We start from the raw sequence: 23,352 nt of genomic DNA, 5'->3' as shown, positions 1-23,352 counted from the left end.
AATACAGGGAAACGCTTAACAACAGGTAGCCATGATAAAACAGCAAATCAGAATTACAAGGCAGACTGAGGGCTTATACAAATGACATGTTTCACATAAACACAAATGATTTACATTGCCACCTAAATAATTGCAGGGGTAGACCTTTAGAGATGGCATTGTTAAGCGTAGATGCCATCACTGGGAAAAACCTTCTCCTGTATGATATGTGTAGCCCATCACTTGAATCCTGCTGGTTAGTGCCAACTAAAATAGACCCATAGACTTACTTTTTAAAAGCGAGTCAAAACTTACGTAAATCCATTTGCTCCATTGGGTCTGCTCTAGTCAGGACTAGTAATAGGATTTAAACCCATTTCTGGTTTATGAAGGAGCTCAAAAAAAAATATTAGGGAAGATGTGTGGTCTTCTTGATGTTGGACTGTAGCTCCCATGAGCCCTAGCCAGCATGGTGAGTAGTCAAGGGCGATGGGAGCTGCAGGCCAGCAGTATCTAGAAGGGGATTCTAGAGCATGGTCTCAGCACTTAAGACCCAGGTAATCTGTATAAAAGTATGTTAAAAGATGGGGCCTGGTGTCTGTGGATGCGAGTTCTGATCTCTGTTCTGTTTTGTGATGGTGACCCCTGTGTGTTATCGGTTCAGTCTTTCACGCCATACAGGACTGCTCAGCGCCCAATAGTCACTACTATCCAAGTTGGGGCCCACATACGAGTAGGTGCATTGCTAGCTGTGTGGCTGCGGTTTTTCTTGTTTTCTTTGAATGCCTCTATCCTTTCCACTCCCGCAACTCTTTTTACAGTTTGGGAATACCTCCGCATGTTGCGAAAACACGGGGCTGCAGCCGAAAATGGCATCTCTTGAGTTCATTTAACCTGCCTCAGGGCATAATAGTTTATTACAGAAAATGTTTGCTGTGCTTTCCAGCCCCTGAAGCAGCATCCAAATTAAAAAACTCAAAAACACAGTACGTCGGTTAAATTCTTGCAACTGTAGCACAAAAGGGCATTCAAGCAACTGGCTTGGTTCAAAGTGCAATGCTGAAGTAGGAGGTGAAAAGTTTAAAGGCAATTAAAAGTGTTGTAGCATTCCCTTAAAGGCACCCTCTGATCTTGGAAGCTCATCAGGGTCCGCCCTTGTTAGTCCTTGGATGGGAGACCACCAACGAACATCAGGTGCTGTGTAGGCTTATTTCAGAAGAAGTAACTGGCAGAACCATTCTTTGCCTAAGAAAACCCTGTGCAAATCACGTGGGTCACTACAAGTTGACAAGCGACTAGAAGGCACACACACCACATAGTTGTTGCTGCCTTTCTGAAGCTCAGATGAGAGGGTTGTTCACACTTCTCCCAGGAGAGGAGCTCTGTAACTGTGTGCCACCATTAAGTCATCTTGCCCTTGGGTTTCCACTGGTCACTATTAAACATGACATTCTAAAAAAAGTCACACAACTTTGTAGAAAACAACAGAGCAAGGTCTCTCCTGTCAAAAACCTGGCATGAGCAGATTTCCGTAGATAGCGGTTGTCCTTCAGGTAACCTTGTCCTGAGCTGTTTTGGTTGGAAATGATGGGATTTGGGTGTTTGCCAGAGCTTCCAGTTCACACAGTTATTGGCTGTTGGTGCAAGTGGTTGCATGTATACAGCAGCATCAGAACATGGGGTTTTGCTACATGTTCTGGAAGGAAAGCACTGAGCACATGGATCCCGTTTTCAGCACCAGCCTCATGTTCTTGTTACATGGAGATTTACCCTGAGAATGTTAGAATCCCAAGTTGTGTGAGCTCTTCTTCCCTATCTTTTTTAAAAAGCCAACTTTACAGCTGAGTAGGCTTTACCTTTGATAAGCACCAGTTAAGACAGAGATTGCCCATCTTCCTCAGCTTGACTTTCAGGTTCCTGTTATTGATGATCACAGCACAAGGAATGCTGGGTGGAGCAGACTGTCGCCCTGTTTTTGCAAGTGTGCTCTTGGCATTGGTGTGTGTGTTTTTCTGTGTTTCCCCTCTTCCTTTTCTAGCTACTGTTTCTAGATTCTTCCAATATTTTGGTTCAACTGGGCAAAATGCATATTACTGGTCTGTAACATTTCAGTCATTTTGCTTTGCACAAGGACAGTAACCCTCATCTGTCCAGCAACTAAGATTTATTTGTAACCTGATACAAGCAAACTGGAATACAAGCATAAACCCCCTATTATTAAATCATTTCCCTTGGTAGTATCTTACATATCCATATTTACTCTGCATTGATAAAAGTGCTAGCTTTCCAAGTTCCCACTGATTCAGCAGGTCTGCTCTGACTAGGACTAACAGTTGGATTTAGGACTAGCAGATTTATATGAAGATGAGAGGAGGATCTATTCAGAGGTTGCTGAATCCATTAGGGAATAGGACCAATGTTGAGTGACCGCTAGGTGTGATTCTTGTATTGATACCTAGGAATTTAATACCAGATCACATTACTTTGCCTTTTCCAAACCCTTAGAAAAGGTTGAAAAGTCCACCAGGTTTTGTCCAGGTTTTTAAAAAAATACTCAGTTTAATATCTGCAGTATAGTTTTTGTTGACTTAAATTAAATTTCTGTGTTTAAAAACCTCACCAGACGCGCCTTCAGGAGCTTCACCGTTTGTGGGAGCTGCTCTTGGAGAAAATGCGAGAGAAAGGGGTCAAGCTACAGCAAGCCCAGAAACTCGTGCAGTATTTACGAGAATGCGAAGATGTGATGGACTGGATCAATGATAAGGTACCTGAGTTTGGGAGCGAGAGGCTGCTCCCTGGTGTAGGGTGACTCTTTGGTATCTGGTTGCCTCGCGGGACTTTGGGCCCATCAGAGCAGTCCTCCAGTTCTCTCTTGTGAGGTAGCCTTATTTGGTGCGCGCGCACACAAAGCGGTGCTTGTGGGATAATTATGTAACTATGATTGAAATGATTCATCACTATTCAGAAATAGATTTTTGCAGCTCATTAGACCTTAATGAAGCTGGTGGGAGCGTACAAAAGTAAAAGGAGAGAAATGGGTAAAACAGAAAATGGCAGTTTTCTGTTCTAACAGTGAGACAGCTTCGAGTTTCTTCTTAACATGTACACGACAATGCCAGACTGTTATTGAAAACCTCAATGCATAGTGTACGCCATCATCACCATTGTCTGCTGTCTTGCTTTTTTAACCAAGGCATGCAAGCTTGCACACGCTGTATTAAAACAGCACATGATGTAAAGGATGATAGTTTATAAGAAACTTTAGAACACCTTGCAGCAGAAAGGTATCTCTAGGTTTAAACGTAGATGAAAGTTACTTTTGGGATGCTCAGATCTCCCCTTTTTTGAAAATACCTATCTGCATGTCAATACGCTCTACAGCCGGTGTCATCATGTATTGCAGGAGGCTATTGTCACCTCAGAAGAGCTTGGCCAGGACCTGGAGCATGTGGAGGTTTTGCAGAAGAAATTTGAGGAGTTCCAGACAGACCTGGCAGCCCATGAAGAGAGAATGAATGAAGTGAACCAGTTTGCTGGCAAACTTATCCAGGTAATGGCTCTTCGCAACCTAGAACATTTCCCCTAACTTGGCATAGCCAATGTTTTGGACTGTAGCTCTAGAAGCTCCCAGGCTTCTGTGTCTTTGACATACCTGAAAGACTGCCTACTTCTACAAGGCAGACTAAACTTTAAGCTCTTTTGATCCAGCCACTGTCACAGACACATTCGGTGAGGTCACGGGAGAAGGCCTTCTTGCTGATATGAGAGTTGTAACTAGTAGCACTTTGGATTAATTCAAAGAACTTGCCAGTACCTTCTAAGCTTTCCAGTGCACAGAAGGAAGCTTAGGGTTATACATAAGTCCAGCAAAAATACTGTTGAATTCCATTGTGGGTGGATGGTAATGGAAGCCATCCGAAGATGGAAGGAATGGCTTCCATGAGTCCAGATTCATCTAAAGGTATCCTTCCTCCCTGCCCCAAATTTCACTTTCTAGGAGCAGCATCCTGAAGAAGAATTAATCAAGTCCAAACAAGATGAAGTCAATGCAAGCTGGCAGCGGCTGAAAGGCCTGGCTCTTCAGAGGCAAGGAAAACTCTTTGGAGCAGCTGAAGTGCAGCGTTTTAACAGGTACGGACTTGATCGGATTCAACAACTTCAGCTAATTTTTTTTAATCTGAATGAATAGTTAACATAAAATTGTGCATTTAAAGCTGCAAGAATCTGTGTCCATTGCTTTGATCTCTAATCCAAAAAAATGAACCGTATCTTCTGTTGTTTGTTAGCTTTATTGACAGAGACTCTCTTCACACTTGTTGGCATGTCTTACTCTTTTTGGTCTCTGTAACTGAGTCCTTTCTGGTCCTTGGTATGAGACGTTAGAATGTAATAAAAGTGTCTTCTTGCAGGGAATTGCCATGTGAAGCACGGATCCCAAGCTTTTAAAGGGGTCAATATTGGCTGATGCATGTTCTACCGTAATTGTATTTGCGGTGAAATTTGGCTTCTGCCTGTGCAAGAATAGCAAGAATGCGCTACGAGGGATATACATTTGTGAGAGTTCTTTGCCTGCTGTCTTCACCCTGATGGTGAAATGCATATGAACTAAATTGGGACCTGTTTCTTGCAGAGATGTGGATGAAACTATAAGCTGGATTAAAGAGAAAGAGCAGTTGATGGCCTCCGATGATTTTGGCAGAGACCTTGCAAGTGTCCAGGCTTTACTTCGCAAACATGAGGGCCTGGAGAGAGATCTGGCTGCTCTTGAAGATAAGGTACAGGGAGTAGATGCTTTATGTGTAGAACTATCATATTAAAACTTCCTTGAGTCCTACTTTTGGGGAAGAGTTGAGAGTGTGTGTTTCTCATCAACTTAAACTGAACTTGTCATGACCTTATTCTGTCTTGTGTGTCTCTCTCTAGGTGAAGGCTTTGTGTGCAGAAGCTGACAGATTGCAGCAGTCTCACCCTCCCAATGCCTCTCAGATCCATGTGAAAAGGGAGGAGCTGATTGCAAACTGGGAGCAGATTCGCACCCGGGCAGCTGAGAGGCACGCTCGCCTGAATGACTCCTACAGGTAAGAATGCTGCGTTGCCTCTAAAAAGGCATGCATGCATATCCACCTGCTTTCTTTCAAAAAAATAATCCACATGCAGATTACCAAACCATTAATAAAGAACCGTTAAAGAGGCATCTTCAGATGTTTCTTTTAGATTAACTTTTCCCAAGGTGCTGACTATGTGTGCGTGCGTCCTGGATTTTACTTCCAAAGTAAACAATTTCGTTAACTCCCGAAGGAGGAGTGAAAGAGGCTTATCCTGTCATCTGCAGTAGAACAAGTTTTCTAATGATTTCTTTTTGTGGCATTCCTTTAATCCATTATGAGGCGTATAAGCCTGCAGCTTTATCCTCATGGATTGTGGCTTGCTTTAAGAAGAAACCTCCTCTGTTCCACTGTTATTTGTGGCCAAATAATAAGCAACTTTAGTAAAGATTCACTAGAACCGCACTGGCTATTTATTGTACACTCCTGGCAAGTTCATTTTTTTCTTTAGATTTTAGTGGCCAGAATTGTGGCCAATGGCTTTATCCAAGTGGATTTTGAGGAGGGAAGACTAATTGAAGGGAGGAGCGGCTCAAATACTATGAGGAACTAGAAAGACAGTTGAAAAGAGAAAACAGCAATGAAGGCATAAGAATAGAAAGCAGGGGTTGAAACCAGTGGAGATGATGCAGAAATGTGAAAAGTGGGTTTTCTGTCCTAGAAAAGGGTAAGAATGGCATTTCTGTGTAGGCACCCTGTTTTTCACTTGTACCATTTGTCTCTCCTCCTCCTCTCCTACAGGTTGCAGCGATTCCTTGCAGACTTCCGGGATCTCACTAGTTGGGTGACAGAAATGAAGGCTCTGATTAATGCTGATGAACTTGCGAATGACGTGGCAGGAGCTGAAGCTCTGCTGGACAGACATCAAGAACACAAGGTGAGAGCCCCAGAATTGAGCCTGTCTCTTTTAGTTAGGAAAGCCCTGTCCTTAGGATATCAGACCTTGCTCCGTGTCATTCAGTATCATTGCCGCTGCCTCGCAATAGCAGTTCTCCAGAGCTTCATCAGGCAGGGGGTTTTCCCAACTAAGGATTGAACCTGGATCATTCTCTGTCTGAAGGAGAATCTCAGACATTGAGCTATGGCCTTTCCCCTTAAAATGATCACTTTGTACTGGGCCTGGAAACACACTGGAAGCCAGAGACTTCTGGGTCCTTTGTAGGTGCCACTATGGCAAGACCTTTCCATGCTGTTGGCATTGCATGCTCCTGTGAAGCAAGGGGCTGGTAGATTTGTGCTGGTAGGGTCTCCTGCATCAGACAATTTTTTTTTGCTGAGGAGCCAGACTAAATGTGCCCAGCAGCCACTGGGCAGCAGCAGTAGTAGTTGGGATGTATGTGTGACACTGGCAGAGCATCTCTTAGAGACAACAGCAGTGGGAAGGTGCACATGTGTCACGTATTGTGTCTGGGTGGGTTTTTTATGTTGCCATTTGGGCATGTGGAAATTACTTCTTTCTTTCTTTCTTTCTTTTTACTTTTACTTTTTAAAAACTTTTTTGGTCACAGGGAGAAATTGATGCTCATGAAGATAGTTTTAAATCCACTGATGAATCTGGTCAAGCTTTGCTCGCTGCTGGTCACTATGCCTCTGATGAAGTTAGAGAGAAGGTAAGATGGTTCATTGAAATGCAATGAGCTAGGAAATGAAAAGAAAGCTTAATTTTCGAGGCCAATAGCATGACTTCTATTAGTCCTAAAGTATAGACTTCTTGAGAGAGTGATGAGTCTCCTGCCTTTTGAGTTTACCGTGTTTCTCCTTCCTTCCTTAGCTGACCATCCTTTCTGAGGAAAGAACAGCCCTCCTGGAACTGTGGGAGCTTCGTCGGCAGCAGTACGAACAGTGCATGGACTTGCAGCTTTTCTACCGGGACACCGAGCAGGTTGATAACTGGATGAGCAAACAAGAAGTAAGTGTCATAGGCACTGTACTGAGCACAGCATACCAACATAGTCAGGCTTGTGTGGACACCCATCTATTATGCAGTGCTGTCCAGAAGGAATGCTTGTTGTGATGCATATGAATGTGTTTGTCTGCCTTGTTCAGAAATATCCCTTCTCTTTCTGGTCACCATGTTACTGTTCTGGGAAACCCGTCCTCAGCAGATGAGGTGTAATATGCCCTAGGGAATCCTGTACAGAAGCTTGCTAGTTTTAACTCTGAACCAGGATAAAGTAGGTCTGCAAGTTTCAAGGTGGCTTGAACTTCTGGGAGATGAAGTCCAAAATACCTGAAGGACCAAAGGTTGAGAAACCCTGACCTAAACAGATGGCGTTTTCCGTATCTTGGGGCTATGACCTCCTTACATGAATTCCACATCATGTGAAGGAGTCCTTTTTGTCGGTTCTGCAAATGCAACCAGTGAAATTTCATTGGGTGGTCTCTAAGTCTCATTCTAATGCAAACGTCTCTCTTTCAGGCCTTCTTGCTAAATGAGGACCTTGGAGACTCTCTTGACAGCGTGGAAGCCCTGCTAAAGAAGCATGAGGACTTTGAAAAGTCCCTCAGTGCCCAAGAAGAAAAAATAACAGTAAGTTATATTTATGCTGGGTAAAAATCCACTGTTATTTATATATTGCATACCTGAGAGAGAAAATAACAGCAGTGCAACCAGGAGGGGGAATGATGGATTTAGCTGACAGTTGCAGGGTTGTAGCTAACTCCATAAATACTTGGTGCACTCCAGGTGAATTAAAATGGCTTTGTGGTTTTTTAGGCCCTGGATGAATTTGCTACCAAACTGATACAGAATAATCACTATGCGAAAGAAGATGTTGCTACTCGCAGGGATGCTGTAAGTCAAAGTTTTTCTGGTACACCTTTATAGCATATTTTTGAAAAGCTAGAACTCTCCAGTTGATGTGATTGAAAGTTTTGCTGTGATTAAACTTAACCAAATAGATTAATGAGAGATTGCCTTCTTACCCTTGCTTCATTCTAGCTGTTGAGCCGCCGCAATGCTTTGCATGAACGGGCCATGTGTCGCCGCACTCAGCTTTCAGATTCGTTCCACCTGCAGCAGTTTTTCAGAGACTCGGATGAGCTGAAGAGCTGGGTCAACGAGAAGATGAAAACTGCAACTGATGAAGCTTACAAGGTGGGGCCAAAACCTTGGCATTTCAGATTGGGATGTGTTGTTGGGAGTGTTGAATTGAAAGAGAAAGGTGGTTCTGATATGTAGAAGTGTGCTTCTCTTACCATCCCAAGAAATTCCAGACCCTTACAGCTCTAATTAGGGACAATATCAGTATGCTGAACAAAGTTTGCCATAAAAATCACATCTGGCAGATCCCAGTCTTTTGGAAATGGCTTTCTATCATTACAGTTGTCCTGTACAACTCTTAGTGCCAAAACTTCTGTTAGTTCACAACTTTTTGGATTGTTTGTTTTGCTAGGACCCATCAAACCTTCAGGGAAAAGTTCAGAAACACCAGGCTTTTGAAGCTGAACTCTCTGCGAACCAGAGTCGCATCGATGGCCTGGAGAAAGCAGGGCAGAAGTTGATTGATGTCAAGCATTATGCCTCAGACGAAGTGGCCGCTCGCATGAATGAAGTCATCAGCCTGTGGAAGAAGCTCCTGGAAGCCACTGAATTGAAAGGTAAGGATGTGCCCAGTCGGTGAAAAGAGACACAAATGAGAAATTTCAAATGATACCATTTTGTAGCATTCCAGAAATGATGAGGTGGCTTTTGCAAATTATTCCAGAATTCCCAAGATAGTGGTTGAGCAGTGGACTGAAAGGAATTTCAAATTAAACGCTTCTCTTTTTCCCTTCTCAGGGATTAAGCTTCGTGAAGCCAACCAGCAACAGCAGTTCAACCGCAATGTGGAAGACATTGAACTGTGGCTATATGAAGTGGAAGGGCACTTGGCTTCTGATGATTATGGGAAAGACCTCACAAACGTCCAGAACCTTCAGAAGAAACATGCTTTGTTGGAAGCAGATGTCGCTGCTCATCAGGTATAGCGTCTGCCTGCCTTTTCCCACATCCTTGTGACACTCACTGTTATACACTATGATTCCACTTTATCTGCTGGGGATTTGCAGTTTAGGGAAGTGCAACTGTATTACTACAAATTTCAGGATTTTGTAGGAAGCAGCCACAGAAGCTGTAGTGGAATCCTAGTGCTCTAACTGTGTGGTATGAAAGAGGACAGTGTCCTAAGAAGCCTTTCCATTCCATAGTTGAGCGGGAAGAATGGGAAGCATTCTTTGCACCAAATTCCATAGTGGCATTTATATGAAGGCTACTACACATCTGAATAAATAATGTGTTTCAGGACCGCATTGATGGCATCACCATCCAAGCTCGACAGTTCCAGGAAGCAGGACACTTTGATGCCGACAATATCAAAAAGAAGCAGGAGGCTTTGGTCACCCGCTATGAAGCACTGAAAGATCCAATGGTGGCACGCAAACAGAAGCTGGCAGATTCTCTTCGTCTGCAGCAGCTTTTCCGGGATGTTGAGGATGAAGAAACCTGGATCAGAGAAAAGGAGCCTATTGCAGCTTCAACCAACAGAGGTTTGTGCACCATTCTGTTCAACAGGGAGAGTATTGGATGGGTAGTTCTGTTATGTGTCCAGGCATCTTTTTAGAATGTATTGGATTCCCTAAATTTTATTGGGTACATTTTGTATGATGGGCATTTGTTAAGGATGCCCAGAAACTGATTTAGGAGAGTCTGGATGCCTAGGAAAGCCAGCACCATTTCTCCTGCTGCAGAAGGAATTATGCTCTGTAATTAAGCCATGTGAGTTAGAGTGGCTCCTATGTGATTTATATTGATTGGAATGGCAGATCATGGTGGCCCGTCTCTCTTGTCTTTCAGGCAAGGACCTGATTGGGGTTCAGAACTTGCTGAAGAAGCACCAAGCCTTACAAGCCGAGATTGCAGGCCATGAACCCCGCATCAAAGCAGTCACTCAGAAAGGAAATGCCATGGTGGAGGAAGGTACGTCTCAGGAATGTAAATGTTGTGGCAGAAAGGGCTGTGTGAGGTGGGCTCAGGTGCCTTCTTTCCCACCACTTACTTGAAACTGCCATTCTCTTGTCACTTAGGGCACTTTGCAGCCGAAGACGTGAAAGCCAAACTGAACGACCTGAACCAAAAATGGGAATCCTTGAAAGGCAAGGCCTCCCAGCGCCGGCAGGATTTGGAAGATTCTCTGCAAGCCCAACAGTACTTTGCTGATGCCAACGAGGCCGAGTCTTGGATGAGGGAGAAAGAGCCCATTGTGGGCAGCACTGACTACGGAAAGGATGAGGATTCAGCTGAGGTATGTCATTGTCACCATCCTGAAATGGGAGAATTCATCCCAAGTAAGACAATGTTCTTGAGCAGCTTTCCCTAACCTAGCACTCTCCAGTTGGGGGTTTACTACAACTCCCACAATCCTTAGCACGGCCACTGGACATCTGGCAGGGTATCCGATGGTATAAATGTTAAGAATGCAGACTTGTCCTTCTGTTTCCAGGCTCTCCTCAAGAAGCATGAAGCCCTGATGTCCGATCTGTCCGCCTATGGCAGCAGCATTGAGGCACTGAGGGAGCAGGCCCAGGCCTGTCGGGTAAGGAGGAATGGGCACTTGTTGCTTTCTGATTTCTTTTTCTTTCAAGCCCTGGATGTTACCGCTGGGTGGGCAGCAGTGAAGCAGTGCTTGTCAAACCCTTTCAAGAAATCTCTTAACTAGCTGAGGTGGGCAATGTGTAACCCATGGCACAATTTGGCACCGTGGCTGCTGCGAATCTATCTACTCTTGCTTTCCATACTTGACCCTAAAGGGTTACTAATTGAAGGTTTTGTACACATCTGTAAAACCTTTGGAAAAGAGCCTTTTGTGTCTTCTGCTCCCCCACCCCAGAAATTATCTTTATAGGATAAAAGCAAAAGGTTTATTTTCTCTTCTTTGGAACAACTCTTTCTTGTGTTTAGCAACAAGTAGCTCCGACTGATGATGAAACTGGCAAAGAACTGGTTCTGGCTCTGTATGATTATCAAGAGAAGAGTCCTCGAGAGGTGACGATGAAGAAAGGAGACATCCTGACTCTGTTGAATAGTACCAACAAGGTAAAACATCTCAAACTGTTGTCTTAAGCATCCGGCAGTTTCAGCATCATAACTGCCATTTTTGCTTGCTTTTAAGGGCATAGTCACTTTTTAAGCTGAAACTAACAGGGAGAGGCCTAGTGTGAAATAGGATAGAACTTTGCATCTGGTCACCCAAAGAGAGAAGGAGGAATGACCTATGGGGGGGGGGGGGTTAAAAATAAAAAAATGTGCCCCATCTCACAGGTTGGGTGGTAAAAGCTTGAAGACAGTTGCTGTGCGAAACTGAAGACTTCAGGAATAGTTGCCTTGTTGTTCTATATTTATTCTGGGTTGAAAGTGATCCCCTCTTGCTAGGGTTGGTTGGTTGTATTAGCTCCACCATGCAATCTGCCTTGTACACGGAAGCACACTTCTGAGCTTGAGGTGACTTTGGGAGTTCTCCTTCCAGAAGAACAGATGACTTAAAAGGAAAATGTAATGAAGGCTACCTGCTTTGTTTCCCATCAGGACTGGTGGAAAGTGGAAGTGAATGACCGTCAGGGCTTTGTGCCGGCCGCCTACGTGAAAAAGTTGGACCCAGCACAGTCTGCCTCCCGAGAAAACCTTCTGGACGAACAGGGCAGCATTGCCTTGCGGCAGGAGCAGATTGATAACCAGTAAGATCAGACTCGCAGGGCCTGAAGCGTGAGCTGGATTGCTGATGAAGGGTCATCCTCGTTTGTTAGGGGTTTTTTTAGGGGTTAAGATTGCTAACTCCTACTTGATTTTTCTAGAGATGGTTCCACTGGAAAGCATACCACATTCCCTTTAATTCTTCAATGGGTCCATTTACTTCCTAATTTTAGGCATCTTCTGCTTCTCTCCATTTTCACTGTTTTAAAGAGTTTTTTTATTACTACTTAACTTGTGTCGTCTACATTTTTCTGTATCTTAACTCTTTCTTCACCATTTCAGTCTTAAGCAGCCTGTGTGTTTTTGTAATCATGACCTCCAGATTTTCTTCATGTGTGATTCTGAATGAGAAACCTCCTTACTCTGAGAGGCCTGAAGTACAGTACTGTCCCTTGCAGGGCTTACAGCTTATTTGGCAGGCTTGGGTGGGAAATAATTCTCACTTGACTTAATCCTGGCATGAGAAGTGTGCATTAATTTTTTGACAAACGGTTTCTGAAAACTCTTAATTTGCTATGCAAATGTACCACAAAAGCTTAATTACTGGCCCTTCCTTGTGTGCATGGCGAAGCAGCAGCTAATAAGGAGGCACATATAGCTGAGTCCTCCTTAGTGCAGTTCTTTCAGGAGCAGAGCTGTTGTTTGTGCTTCCTCCTGGCCACTCTCCCTCTTGTCATTTGCCTCCTTTTAAAAAAGGGTCCAGTGCCTTATTTGAAGCACTGTCTTTAAATGCCGCAAAGATGATTGGCTCTGTCAGTTGTCAAAATAAAAACCAGATGGGATAAAATTCTGGGAATAAAAAGCATGGCTACCTTTTTTCTTACAGTAAACTGCTTTATGTCGGTAGCTTTTTATCTTGGTAACTGCACACTCACAGTGGGCAGTTCACCTCTGGAACTGGCTAGCTCAGGTCACCCAACAGCAAACAGTTTCTGTTGATTTAATTTCTTTAAGAAGAAAAGACAGGAGGATGTTCCATGAGTAATTGGCAAAACCACTTTTCCACCTAATGTTCTTCATCCTCTTTGTAGTTGGAGAAGTTGGTCCAAATCACATCCCGTATCCTCTCTGAGATGCTCTAGCTTGGAGACAAGAGGCTGCTGCTTTTGGAGCAGGGATCCCATTTGGTTCCAAGGACTAAAAGAGAGACTGTGGCCCTGAAGCGAGAGCTGGACTGTACTGCTGACAGTTTCCATTCCAATCATTTGCTCACATCCATTTCCCATTGCTTTTTTGTGACACCCTCACCTCTTTCCATTTTAAATGTTCTCTCCACTTCCATTGTCCTCCACCAATGATCCCTGGATGGAGCCTCTGCCTTCATTTATTTTTGTTAATCGGACTAATTATTTGCATGCTTTTTCTGCTGTGCTCCCTCTGTCTGTGCAGGACTCTTATAACTAAGGAAGTCGGCAGTGTATCTCTCCGTATGAAACAGGTCGAAGAACTGTGAGTAGGCCGAGTCCTTTGTAAAAAAAAAAATCCATGCTGTCTCCAAACAGTTGCCTTGTCATCCTTCCACTCTTTTCTGTCGCTCTTTATGTCCTTCTTGGGTGGCATTCATAGGAGGGTCGGTCTTGTTTCAAAACAGTCTTTGCTTCAGAAGTCTGAGCTTAATACATTGGGGTCCTTGTGCTCTTCAACCAGTGTTATAAGTCACTTATTTGTCTTTTTTGTTGTTGAATTGGTTGTGTACTGCTTTTGTCATTTTTAAAAAAGATACCGCATGTTACATTTTTAGCTATGGACACTTGAAGTTCAGAAGGGAAGGCACAGAAGGAGGCCATGAAAGAAGAAGTTGAGGCTTGTTATGCAGAATTGTAGCTCAAGTGCTACTATTGACATTTTTTTCTTTCCCACTAGTAAACCAGGTTTTCCTTTTCGCATTGCTGGCCTTTAAAGAACAACAAGTAAACGACAAGTCCTTCCTGGCTAGCAAGCTTTACTGGTGCTGAATGTTATACTCTGCCAAGGAAGCTGCCCATAGCCATCATGCTCCTAACCACAATCCTGGCCACAATGAGCTGCTGATACTCCTTTACACTAGAAGCAGGCACCAACATGGCAGCTTCTGTTTTCAGCCTACAGTGAAGGGGGCAGCAGTTGCCTTGCTTGAGAGCTTGGTGGGGGAATATTCATGATGGATCTTCTCTCCTTTTACCTTCCTCTGGAGTGGAGATCAAATCTGCAGAACTACTTGGTCACCATTTGTGCTCTCATGTTTCAATCCAGGCCTCCTAAAAAGGATTTTGAACTGTAATTCCTGTTATCCTTATTATTGGGCTATGCTAACGACAGCTGCCAAGAGATGTAGGCCAGAAACACCCAGTGGGCCACAGATGCACATCCCTAGCCTAGAGCGGTGCTATTTAGAGCGATGGCCTATGGTCTGGTGCTGATTCCTGAGCTAGCTGCTACTGGTCCCTGGTACACTCTGTGTGTCTGTTGAAGGGGAATTGCTGGTCCCCCACAGTGGATAGCTTAAAAAGTACTAGCCTGGAGGGCTGTATCTGGGCTGCAAGTTTCCCAGTGTTGTTTATGCTGTGCTTTTCTTTGGCTCCCTAGTGTTGCTGTTCTGTTATGCCATATCTGCAGCCTCTGTTCTGAATTGCTGTTAATGCTTGGCAGCTCTGTAAACACTGCATTGTGTAGAAGTTTCTTTTCAAGGTCCTGGCTTCCATAGCGGGTAGAGGGAGCTTTTTATGGTTGCAGGTGTCTAGTGCAAAGCATCATGTTGTTTTAGGCATACCTCCTCCATCTCTCAATGCCACAGGTCCATGTTGAATCACTGTCGTGTGCTTTTGACCAAGCAACTGTTCAAGTGAGGTCTCACTCCTGCTCCCTTCCCCCCAATGTTCTAGATATCACTCTATCCTTGAACTGGGAGAGAAACGCAAAGCCATGCTGGAGAAAAGCTGCAAGAAGTTCATGCTTTTCCGTGAGGCCAATGAGCTCCAGCAGTGGATCAATGAGAAGGAGGCAGCGCTCACCAACGAAGAGGTTGGGGCCGACTTGGAGCAGGTGGAGGTGCTCCAGAAGAAATTTGACGATTTCCAGAAAGTGAGTTGTAGCAATGGGAGGCTTAGGAAGCAGCAGAATGCTAGTGAGGAGGATCTTAAAATGAAGAAGTTGAAATGCTGCTCAGTTACTGATAGTAACCACCCTGTCTTTGTACCTTAACTGCTAGTTAATTTAGGAGAGTTATATAATATAACAGATAGGGTTCATCCAGTTTTCTTTTTAGAAACTGCCTCAAACCTTTTCCAAGTGTGTGAAATAAAAGCCTCATCAAAGCAGAAACCAATTTCCTTTTTTCGCCTTTTGTGCTTTGCTGAGGCTTTTCACTGCATGGCTGTCTTTTTATAAATGCTGTAAACTGCTTTGAGGACTCCAATCAAAAAGTGGGATGAAAATTAGTGTTTCTTGCCAGCTCTATTTTCACATGTACGGTTTTGCTGCTCCATGCAGGATCTGAAAGCCAACGAGTCCCGTCTGAAGGACATAAACAAGGTGGCCAATGACCTGGAATCCGAAGGCCTCATGGCCGAAGAAGTGCAGGCAGTCCAGCAGCAGGTTGGTTCCTGTTTTCATCTTCTCTTCTCTTTCCCAAGTAATAACTTGAAAGAGAGAGCAGTTCAATGAAGTAATGCTATGTAGCTGCTCAGCAAGAAATAAAATTTTGATAAGGTATCAGGAGATCACTAGTTGTGACTCTTTCTGTTGGTTCCCTTTATTGCTTTGGGGATGTTCTTGAGATGTGAAAAGGCACTGGTCAGTTTTGCTTGCCTTTTCCCCTTCTCAAAAAGTCTTGATTCACTTACATAGAAATAAATGCCACCATTCTCTTTTGCAGGAAGTGTATGGAGCCATGCCACGGGTAAGTCCTTTCTACAGTATACAGTATTATGTACCCCTAAATATTACATCAGACATGTATAGCCCAATTCCATGCATGTTTACTCAAAAGTTAAATCCTACTGAGATCACTGGGATGTAATTTGTGCATAATATTGCAGTTTCTCAGTCTGTTATTTGAGGAAGAAAATGCAACATATTATTAAAGAATTAATCTTCGTTCTGGGCAATTGCTCTCCAGATGAGCACTTGGGAATCTTAATCTGGTGTGTGGTTCAACTTTAGATTTTCTTGTGAATTCTTTTAAACAGGATGAAACTGATTCGAAGACAGCATCTCCTTGGAAGGTAGGAACCTCCAAATTACACTGGTTTGGTTTGAGTCCTTGAAGTGGAGGATCGCTCATCTTTTTGTCAGGCTGGCATGATGCGAGTTTGGCTGTTAGGATGTGCATTTGTTTAATGGTTGCTTTTAATTCTCCTTTTTGTCCAGTCTGCCCGATTGATGGTGCACACCGTGGCAACATTTAACTCCATCAAGGTAAGTCCAGGATGTATTGCCCTCTGTTACTAGAAATTGCCAGGGACGCTGATAGTCTTCCCTAATCTAGTTCCCTCCAGATGTGTTGGACTGCGGCCACTGTCCCCTCTGCCAGCACAGAAACTCGTAATGCTGTTTCAGGCTTACTAGTGGATGCACATCCTTTCCTAACCATTCAAAATCTTTTCTTCCTCTAGTATATATTGCAGAGTGTTTTCTGTTTCAGGGCTGGCTTTTTTCCATATAGCTGGTGGGAGACAGAGTAACTTTAGCCCATGGTATTACTGCTTACCTCCAGGATAACGTAACCTAGTTAGAGTCTTAAGGATAAATTGGTGGTCAGCTTGGGGCTTAATACTTTTTTCTTTCTCCTTCTGTCCTCCAGGAACTGAATGAACGCTGGCGATCACTGCAGCAGTTGGCAGAAGAAAGGAGCCAGCTTTTAGGAAGTGCCCATGAGGTTCAAAGATTTCACAGGTTAGCATAACTACTACTTCTTCAAGTTGCCGGGTGTTCTGACAGGCCTCTTTTTTTGTCTTTGTTGTTGTGTGCTTTCACTTCATTTCTGACTTATGGTGACACTATCATGGGGTTTTCTTTGTGATCTTTGTTCAAAGAGCATATGCTCAACACACTCTTCTTAAGCCTGAGTGACTTACTTATGGTCACCCAGTGGTTTTGCCTGGCTGAATGGGGATTTGAACCCTTCCTGCAGCCCCTTCTGTGGCATAACAGTGGAGGCAGCTTTGCCTCCAACTTTTGCGATGCCCTGGTGTGCTGACATGTCTGTAATCTGCTTTGCAGAGACGCGGATGAAACAAAGGAGTGGATTGAGGAGAAAAACCAGGCCCTCAATACAGATAACTATGGGCATGACCTGGCCAGCGTTCAGGCCCTGCAGCGCAAGCATGAGGGCTTTGAGAGAGACTTGGCAGCTCTTGGTGACAAGGTGAGATTGACCAGAGGAGAGGATGTGTTCTCCTGAGAGTCCAGAAGTATTTCTTTTGCTCAGTCGGTGTGTCCTCTTCTTGTGTCATTACAGGTGAACTCTCTCGGAGAGACTGCTGAGCGCCTGATTCAGTCTCACCCAGAGGCATCTGAAGATCTCCAAGAAAAATGCACAGAGCTGAACCAAGCCTGGAACAGTCTGGGGAAGCGCGCCAATGAGCGCAAGGAGAAACTTGGGGACTCCCATGACCTGCAGCGTTTCCTTAGTGATTTCAGGTAGATTTTCTTCTCTTTCTTCTTTTAAAAGGTTTGAGTGAGACATAATGCAGATTTTGTCACCCCATGAATCCATGGATTCCAAACCCATGTTGCTTTGTGTCTGTGCAGAGACCTGATGTCTTGGATCAATGGCATCCGTGGACTGGTATCCTCAGATGAACTGGCCAAGGATGTGACTGGGGCAGAGGCTTTATTGGAGAGACACCAGGTATGTAAACAGTATTGCAGACAGGTCCTGATTCTTAAACAGCCACGTTTCCTGGCACTGGGGTGGTGCTATCATTTGCCAGAGATGGTGTCTATGTGCATTTTATCCTCACAGCATCCCTGTGGGGTAGGGTTGGCCGGTATTGAATGGCTCACAGTGACCCAATAGGATCCATGGCTGAATGGAGACAAACTCAGATCTCAGTGGGACTAGTGTAGCAGTCTTGACTTCTTCCAGATTAGCTCCAAAAATCTTTTCTGGCCTAACAAGTAAGCCAGTGTGATGGCATAAATGCATCTGTTGCACAACCAGAATGACACAAATACAAAATTTTGGAGTGCCAGGAATCTGATAAAGGGAGTGAGCATATGTAATTAAAGTCACATTTGTGGCTACTGTTGTTGTACCCTTAATAAAATGCTTAATAAAATGGGTCACTTTCCACTTTATTATAGGAACACCGCACTGAAATAGATGCCAGGACTGGCACCTTCCAAGCATTTGAACAGTTTGGGCAGCAGCTCTTGGCACATGGCCACTACGCTAGTCCAGAAATCAAGGAGAAATTGGGGATCCTCGAACGTGAGCGGACTGACCTGGAAAATGCCTGGGCCCAGCGTCGAGTGAAGTTGGACCAGTGTCTGGAATTACAGGTATGTGTATTTATTGGCTTCAGTTGCATTCCTTCCTTTTCAGGAAGCTTTCCTGAGGCCTTTGCTGTCTTCTTTTTTCCACCTTAGCAGAACTGGCTGCATCAGGGAGTGGTGGACATACTTTGAGGCTCACTTAGCTCCTTCTGAAGGGTAATTTTAAGCACGATTGCTTGGTCAGTTCCCCCCTTATGTTCTTGGCTTGTTTTCTGTTCAGCTGTTCCACAGGGACTGTGAGCAGGCCGAGAACTGGATGGCTGCCCGTGAGGCTTTCCTAAACACCGAGGATAAAGGGGATTCCTTGGACAGTGTGGAGGCCCTCATCAAGAAACACGAGGACTTCGACAAGGCCATCAACGTTCAGGTGAGGAGAGTGATTTCAGTTAGCGAATGAAACAGTTCTGATTCTGCCGTTCTTGTCTTATAATGGGGAAGCTCTGTAAGAGTAGCTAACATAAGAACCATGCTGGTTCAGACCAGCAGTTGGCCTGTTCTACCATTATGTCCAACCTGTTGCTTATCAGAAGCAGTCCATGAGTACAGCTGTACTCTCCGTCTTGGGTTAGCAATATCATGACTCATAGCTTTCCAAAGCAACATGGTCATGTATATGGATTCGAGACCAAGTGCTGTGTTGAGCAGTTTTCTTCCCTTAGCCAGAGAAACTTCTGATTCCTTCATTGGAAAGTGGTCTTAGAATAATTCCTGCTCTTGTCATCATAACCTGTTTGGCATGTGTTTCTTTCCCCCCAAAGCAATTGGGTTTTCCAATTCATGTCTCTCCCTTTTGTACAGGAGGAAAAAATAGCAGCCCTCCAGTCATTTGCTGACCAGCTGATTTCTGGCGACCACTATGCGAAAGGGATCATTGCCAGCAGACGAAATGAAGTTCTGGACAGGTGAGCGGACAGGTTTAGCTTTTGAGAAGGATGTTAAGCTACATGTTTGAAGGGCAGATCCTCACTGCTCATGCTACATGTTCTTTATCTTAAGATCTTTCCATCTGTCTTTCATCACTTATTCTATGATTCCCCTCTTCTAAGTGTGGGTTTTGCTTCCTTCTAGGTGGCGTCGGCTGAAAGCTCAGATGATTGAGAAGAGGTCTAAGCTTGGTGAATCTCAGACCCTCCAGCAGTTCAGCCGAGACGTGGACGAAATAGAAGCATGGATCAGCGAAAAGCTTCAGACTGCAAGTGATGAATCTTACAAAGATCCCACAAACATCCAGGTGAGATTAACAAATGAGCAGAGGAAGGTTCATATAGGTGCAACCTTGCCTTGTTGCTCATAAGCACAGAGAGACTGCTTTGAAGCAGAAAGTGGGGCATGCCTGCAGTTGGTCTCTGCTTAGAGAATTCTAAGAAAGCAAGACTGCTGTCAAAACAGATGTGTGTTTTTTTTCTCCTGAGTTCTGAAGTGGGAGAATCAAAATTTAATGTTAGACCAGATGAGGTGATGCATTGCTCAGTTGTTTCTCTTGTGCCTGTACCCACCAAATGTGTTAGGCCATCACTCATTCACAGCTGTCACTGGCTATGGTGATGGGTGATGTGAGACTCCAATCCAGCACATCTGGAGAGTGATATTTTGGTAAAGGCCTACATAGACTGCAGTAGTTTCCCCTGCTGGAACCAGAGAGCTGATAACACCATCGGATCCTACAGGCAGTGGACCTTATGTCCCGCGCTGGGCCCTGGGTGTGGATTTATTTGATTATTTGGATCAGTATAAAATGCACTGATCTATTCTTCTCTCTCAATCTGTTTTGTAGCTTTCCAAACTCCTGGTAAGTTTGAATAGTCTGGTTTGGCTTTGTATATGTTTGTCCCTCTGCGTACATTACATGTGGGCAGAAGGTTATGTTTTAAGTATGTTTTCATCTCCACTCACCATTTGTTCATTCAATCAGTCTTTCATTTTTATCGCTCAGCGACTTTTTTGTACTACTGACTTACCATCTGGGTGTAGCCTTTGTTCAGGTGTGTTTGTGTATGTGTGTGTGCAGTTTTAAAAATATATATTTTTGGCTCTTGCTTTTTTTGTAATACCTCATCAGCATCCTCTATTAACCTGATTGTCCTGCAGCAGTCTTCCGCATGGTTTGTTTAATTGGCTAGTGAATTGCTAGCCCTGGAGGGGGGTACCTGAAACAGAACTAGGTTAATTTTTGTTTTCTCCCACTCTCTTGTTCAAGTCTGTGTAGCTCAGGGAGCCCTCTACTCCCAGTATAGGCAAGCAGTTCTCAATAACTCAGGGGAATTCTCTTTGCAGCAGAAACCTGGCTGGCTAGTGTTGTTCCCAGGTTAATGTAATAATGAGTTGAGCAGAAATTGGCAGCTACTCATGAAGTGGCAGACCCATGGGTACCCATACCCATTGTTCCTTTCCACAAGCAGGCAGGGCAGCATTAAAAGGGTAATAACAAATCTGTCTGACTTCGCCTACCAGATTTAGTCTAGACTTCGCCTTTCCTTTTGCGATGGGCAGCTGTGGCCAACAGCAGTTGCTGTTTGCTAGCCATTATTATTACAGTAAGTTTTCTGTGTTTTTTGTTGGTACTCAGCCCTGCAGCACATTTGCTGAGGTTTGAGACCTTGCTGGCATTTTCACTTGGCACAATTAGAGCACTGTCCTGTGATTTGTGTCCTTTCATTAAAGCTTGGCATTTGGCATACACATGTTCTATGTCCCCATCAGCGCCCTCCCTTTGTTGTGCTCCTTTTGTTCTCGGGGCTGGGAGGGCTTTGTTTATGAATTTTCTAGAACTCCTGTGTCTGCTTCATTACTTAGTCTGTGTCCAACAGAAAAGTTGTAGGACTCATCTCAGTGGCAAAACACATGCTTTGTTGGCAGCAAGATGCAGACAGTTCCAATATATAATGAGCTCTAATTCTTCCAAGTTTGAAACAGGTTCTTTTCCTCTTGCTGTCCATTTTCTCTTTGGCCTTAGAAACAGCCAACATCCCCTGAAAGTAGATTTGTTCCTGCTTCTTATAAAATATGTGAGAACACATGGAAAACATGACTGTACCCCAGGATTTGATCCTGCCACATTGAGGGCAGTCAGCAGTAATGTTCCATCTAGACGCAGCCTCAAATTTGCCATCTTCTAGTTTATTTCTGACAAATATTTCACACATCCCTGCCACTGAGAATAATTTAGGGGCCACTGGCCACTTGGTTATGGGTTACTTTTCTGCTGTCTTCAGAGCAAGCATCAGAAGCACCAGGCCTTTGAAGCCGAACTTCACGCTAATGCAGACCGGATCCGTGGAGTCATTGATGTGGGAAATTCCCTCATTGAGCGAGGTGCCTGTGCTGGGAGTGAAGATGCTGTGAAGGTGGGTGTTGACTTCGTAGGTATTTTGACACACTGAATTCATTCAGCCGTAGCAACATTCAGCATACCTGTATTACACTGGATGGTGAGAATCACTTTAAGAACATCTCATCCTATAGACTGTTGTACTCAGCAGTCTGTCATATGAAAAGGCTTCTCTGCTTTTCTTTCTGTGATCCAGCTCAATTGGATTCATGGAGCAGACTTGCTGTTTGTGGGCTGTATGGGGCAGGTCTAGAACCAGCAGCTCTGCCTTGGAAAATGGTATGAAATGCCACACTGAATGCTTTACCATCATGTGTGGATTACTCATCTCTCAAACCCGAGAAAAATATTTTTAAATGAACAGCAAGGAAGCAGAAAGGTAAAAGGAATGCAGCCAAAGATACCAGCATATTTTAAGTTAAAGCTTTTGTTCTTAGAAACAAGCATGGGAGATGCATTTCATCCTTTTGGGATGGGATATAACCTACAGAAAAGTTGAAAAACCACAAAGTGGTCATGTCATGGGGAAAGAGGCTGTTTGGCTCTTTGTAGGACCCCAGAAGCAAAGATGGAGATCCCAGGAGGGCTTGGTTGGGCCCTGGAGCCACAGATTCCCCACGCCTGTGAAAATGTTGACCAACATGGCCTGCCTGATTATTTTGGGCAACGTCAGTAGAACCTTTACTTGCTGACCAATCTTGTTTTGATAAGTCTGAATGTCTTCCTTTTTCTTGTCTCAGGCTCGCTTGGCTGCTCTGGCAGACCAGTGGCAGTTCCTGGTACAGAAATCAGCAGAGAAGAGTCAAAAGCTGAAGGAGGCGAACAAACAGCAGAATTTCAACACTGGCATCAAAGACTTTGACTTCTGGCTGTCAGAGGTAGCTCAGTTTCCTAACAATGTTTCACTAATATCAGCTGCTCTTAATTGGCACATAGAACGTAACGGGGAATGAAGAATCACAGGTCATTTGTTAATTTTTATTTTGCTCATTGTAGAGGTGTTTTGAAAAATGTTTCAGGGACTAAGTGAATGCTTTTGTATTGTTGAACTGGGGACAGCTTGAACTCTCAATTTTCAACCATTTGGCAAAGAAAGGAAAGAACAGGGACACCCATCAGTTACAAGCATGACAGTTGCAATCCTTCCATATATAAGAATATGTTTTTTTTCCTCCCGCTCCTGTAGGTGGAAGCCTTGCTTGCATCTGAAGATTATGGGAAGGATTTGGCATCTGTGAACAATCTCCTGAAAAAGCACCAGCTGCTAGAAGCTGACATCTCTGCCCATGAGGTAAACATCTCTGTGTTCACATAAATGCGCTGCACGTTGGTTTGAGATTCTGAACCTTTGCCAACCAGCAGGCTACTCGCCTTTGCTAACTGTGGTTTGATGCTGCATCTTCCTGAGGGCCCAAATCTAGTATACCTCGAAACCTGAACCAAGGGCCTCCTCTGGGGAGCTCACGGGGCCTGATCTTTCCTTCTTGAATATTTGTAGGATCGCTTAAAAGATCTCAACAGTCAAGCCGACAGCCTGATGACCAGCAGTGCTTTTGATACCTCCCAAGTCAAAGACAAGCGTGACACCATCAATGGGCGTTTCCAGAGGATCAAGAACATGGCAGCTGCTCGCCGCGCCAAACTGAATGAGTCTCATCGCTTGCATCAGTTCTTCCGGGACATGGATGATGAGGAGTCCTGGATCAAGTGTGTAGCCCAAAGGCTTACAGTCCTTA

The 23,352-nt window shown here is 44.2% G+C and overlaps 1 protein-coding gene across 8 annotated transcripts in view; it reads left to right on the top strand.

The window, feature by feature from the left end:
• The window catches only part of SPTAN1 (spectrin alpha, non-erythrocytic 1), a 46,337-nt gene that overhangs the window by 12,786 nt on the left and 10,199 nt on the right, over positions 1-23,352 (top strand). For 3 of the 8 annotated variants that reach the window (XM_042480163.1, XM_042480161.1, XM_042480165.1), the window contains 38 exons: positions 2,603-2,743; positions 3,383-3,529; positions 3,977-4,110; positions 4,610-4,754; positions 4,903-5,057; positions 5,826-5,961; positions 6,593-6,694; positions 6,856-6,993; positions 7,504-7,614; positions 7,801-7,878; positions 8,026-8,181; positions 8,480-8,684; positions 8,866-9,047; positions 9,368-9,611; positions 9,919-10,041; positions 10,149-10,366; positions 10,565-10,657; positions 11,023-11,157; positions 11,647-11,795; positions 13,201-13,260; positions 14,673-14,871; positions 15,280-15,384; positions 15,665-15,688; positions 15,978-16,013; positions 16,159-16,206; positions 16,592-16,683; positions 17,011-17,155; positions 17,249-17,430; positions 17,542-17,641; positions 18,097-18,294; positions 18,509-18,655; positions 19,087-19,190; positions 19,357-19,519; positions 20,063-20,077; positions 21,501-21,632; positions 22,357-22,494; positions 22,803-22,907; positions 23,115-23,323. In XM_042480163.1, the coding sequence (XP_042336097.1) occupies positions 2,603-2,743; positions 3,383-3,529; positions 3,977-4,110; positions 4,610-4,754; positions 4,903-5,057; positions 5,826-5,961; positions 6,593-6,694; positions 6,856-6,993; positions 7,504-7,614; positions 7,801-7,878; positions 8,026-8,181; positions 8,480-8,684; positions 8,866-9,047; positions 9,368-9,611; positions 9,919-10,041; positions 10,149-10,366; positions 10,565-10,657; positions 11,023-11,157; positions 11,647-11,795; positions 13,201-13,260; positions 14,673-14,871; positions 15,280-15,384; positions 15,665-15,688; positions 15,978-16,013; positions 16,159-16,206; positions 16,592-16,683; positions 17,011-17,155; positions 17,249-17,430; positions 17,542-17,641; positions 18,097-18,294; positions 18,509-18,655; positions 19,087-19,190; positions 19,357-19,519; positions 20,063-20,077; positions 21,501-21,632; positions 22,357-22,494; positions 22,803-22,907; positions 23,115-23,323 (4,994 nt within the window). The remainder of the gene's footprint in view (positions 1-2,602; positions 2,744-3,382; positions 3,530-3,976; positions 4,111-4,609; positions 4,755-4,902; positions 5,058-5,825; positions 5,962-6,592; positions 6,695-6,855; positions 6,994-7,503; positions 7,615-7,800; positions 7,879-8,025; positions 8,182-8,479; positions 8,685-8,865; positions 9,048-9,367; positions 9,612-9,918; positions 10,042-10,148; positions 10,367-10,564; positions 10,658-11,022; positions 11,158-11,646; positions 11,796-13,200; positions 13,261-14,672; positions 14,872-15,279; positions 15,385-15,664; positions 15,689-15,977; positions 16,014-16,158; positions 16,207-16,591; positions 16,684-17,010; positions 17,156-17,248; positions 17,431-17,541; positions 17,642-18,096; positions 18,295-18,508; positions 18,656-19,086; positions 19,191-19,356; positions 19,520-20,062; positions 20,078-21,500; positions 21,633-22,356; positions 22,495-22,802; positions 22,908-23,114; positions 23,324-23,352) is intronic. The other 5 variants (XM_042480164.1, XM_042480168.1, XM_042480162.1 and 2 more) reach the window with 3 other exon arrangements.

Source organism: Sceloporus undulatus, chromosome 7, assembly GCF_019175285.1.
Source record: "Sceloporus undulatus isolate JIND9_A2432 ecotype Alabama chromosome 7, SceUnd_v1.1, whole genome shotgun sequence".
Classification (NCBI taxonomy): domain Eukaryota; kingdom Metazoa; phylum Chordata; class Lepidosauria; order Squamata; family Phrynosomatidae; genus Sceloporus; species Sceloporus undulatus.
The sequence above is the reverse complement of the archived record's forward strand: the minus strand, read 5'-3'. Positions and strand labels throughout refer to the sequence as shown.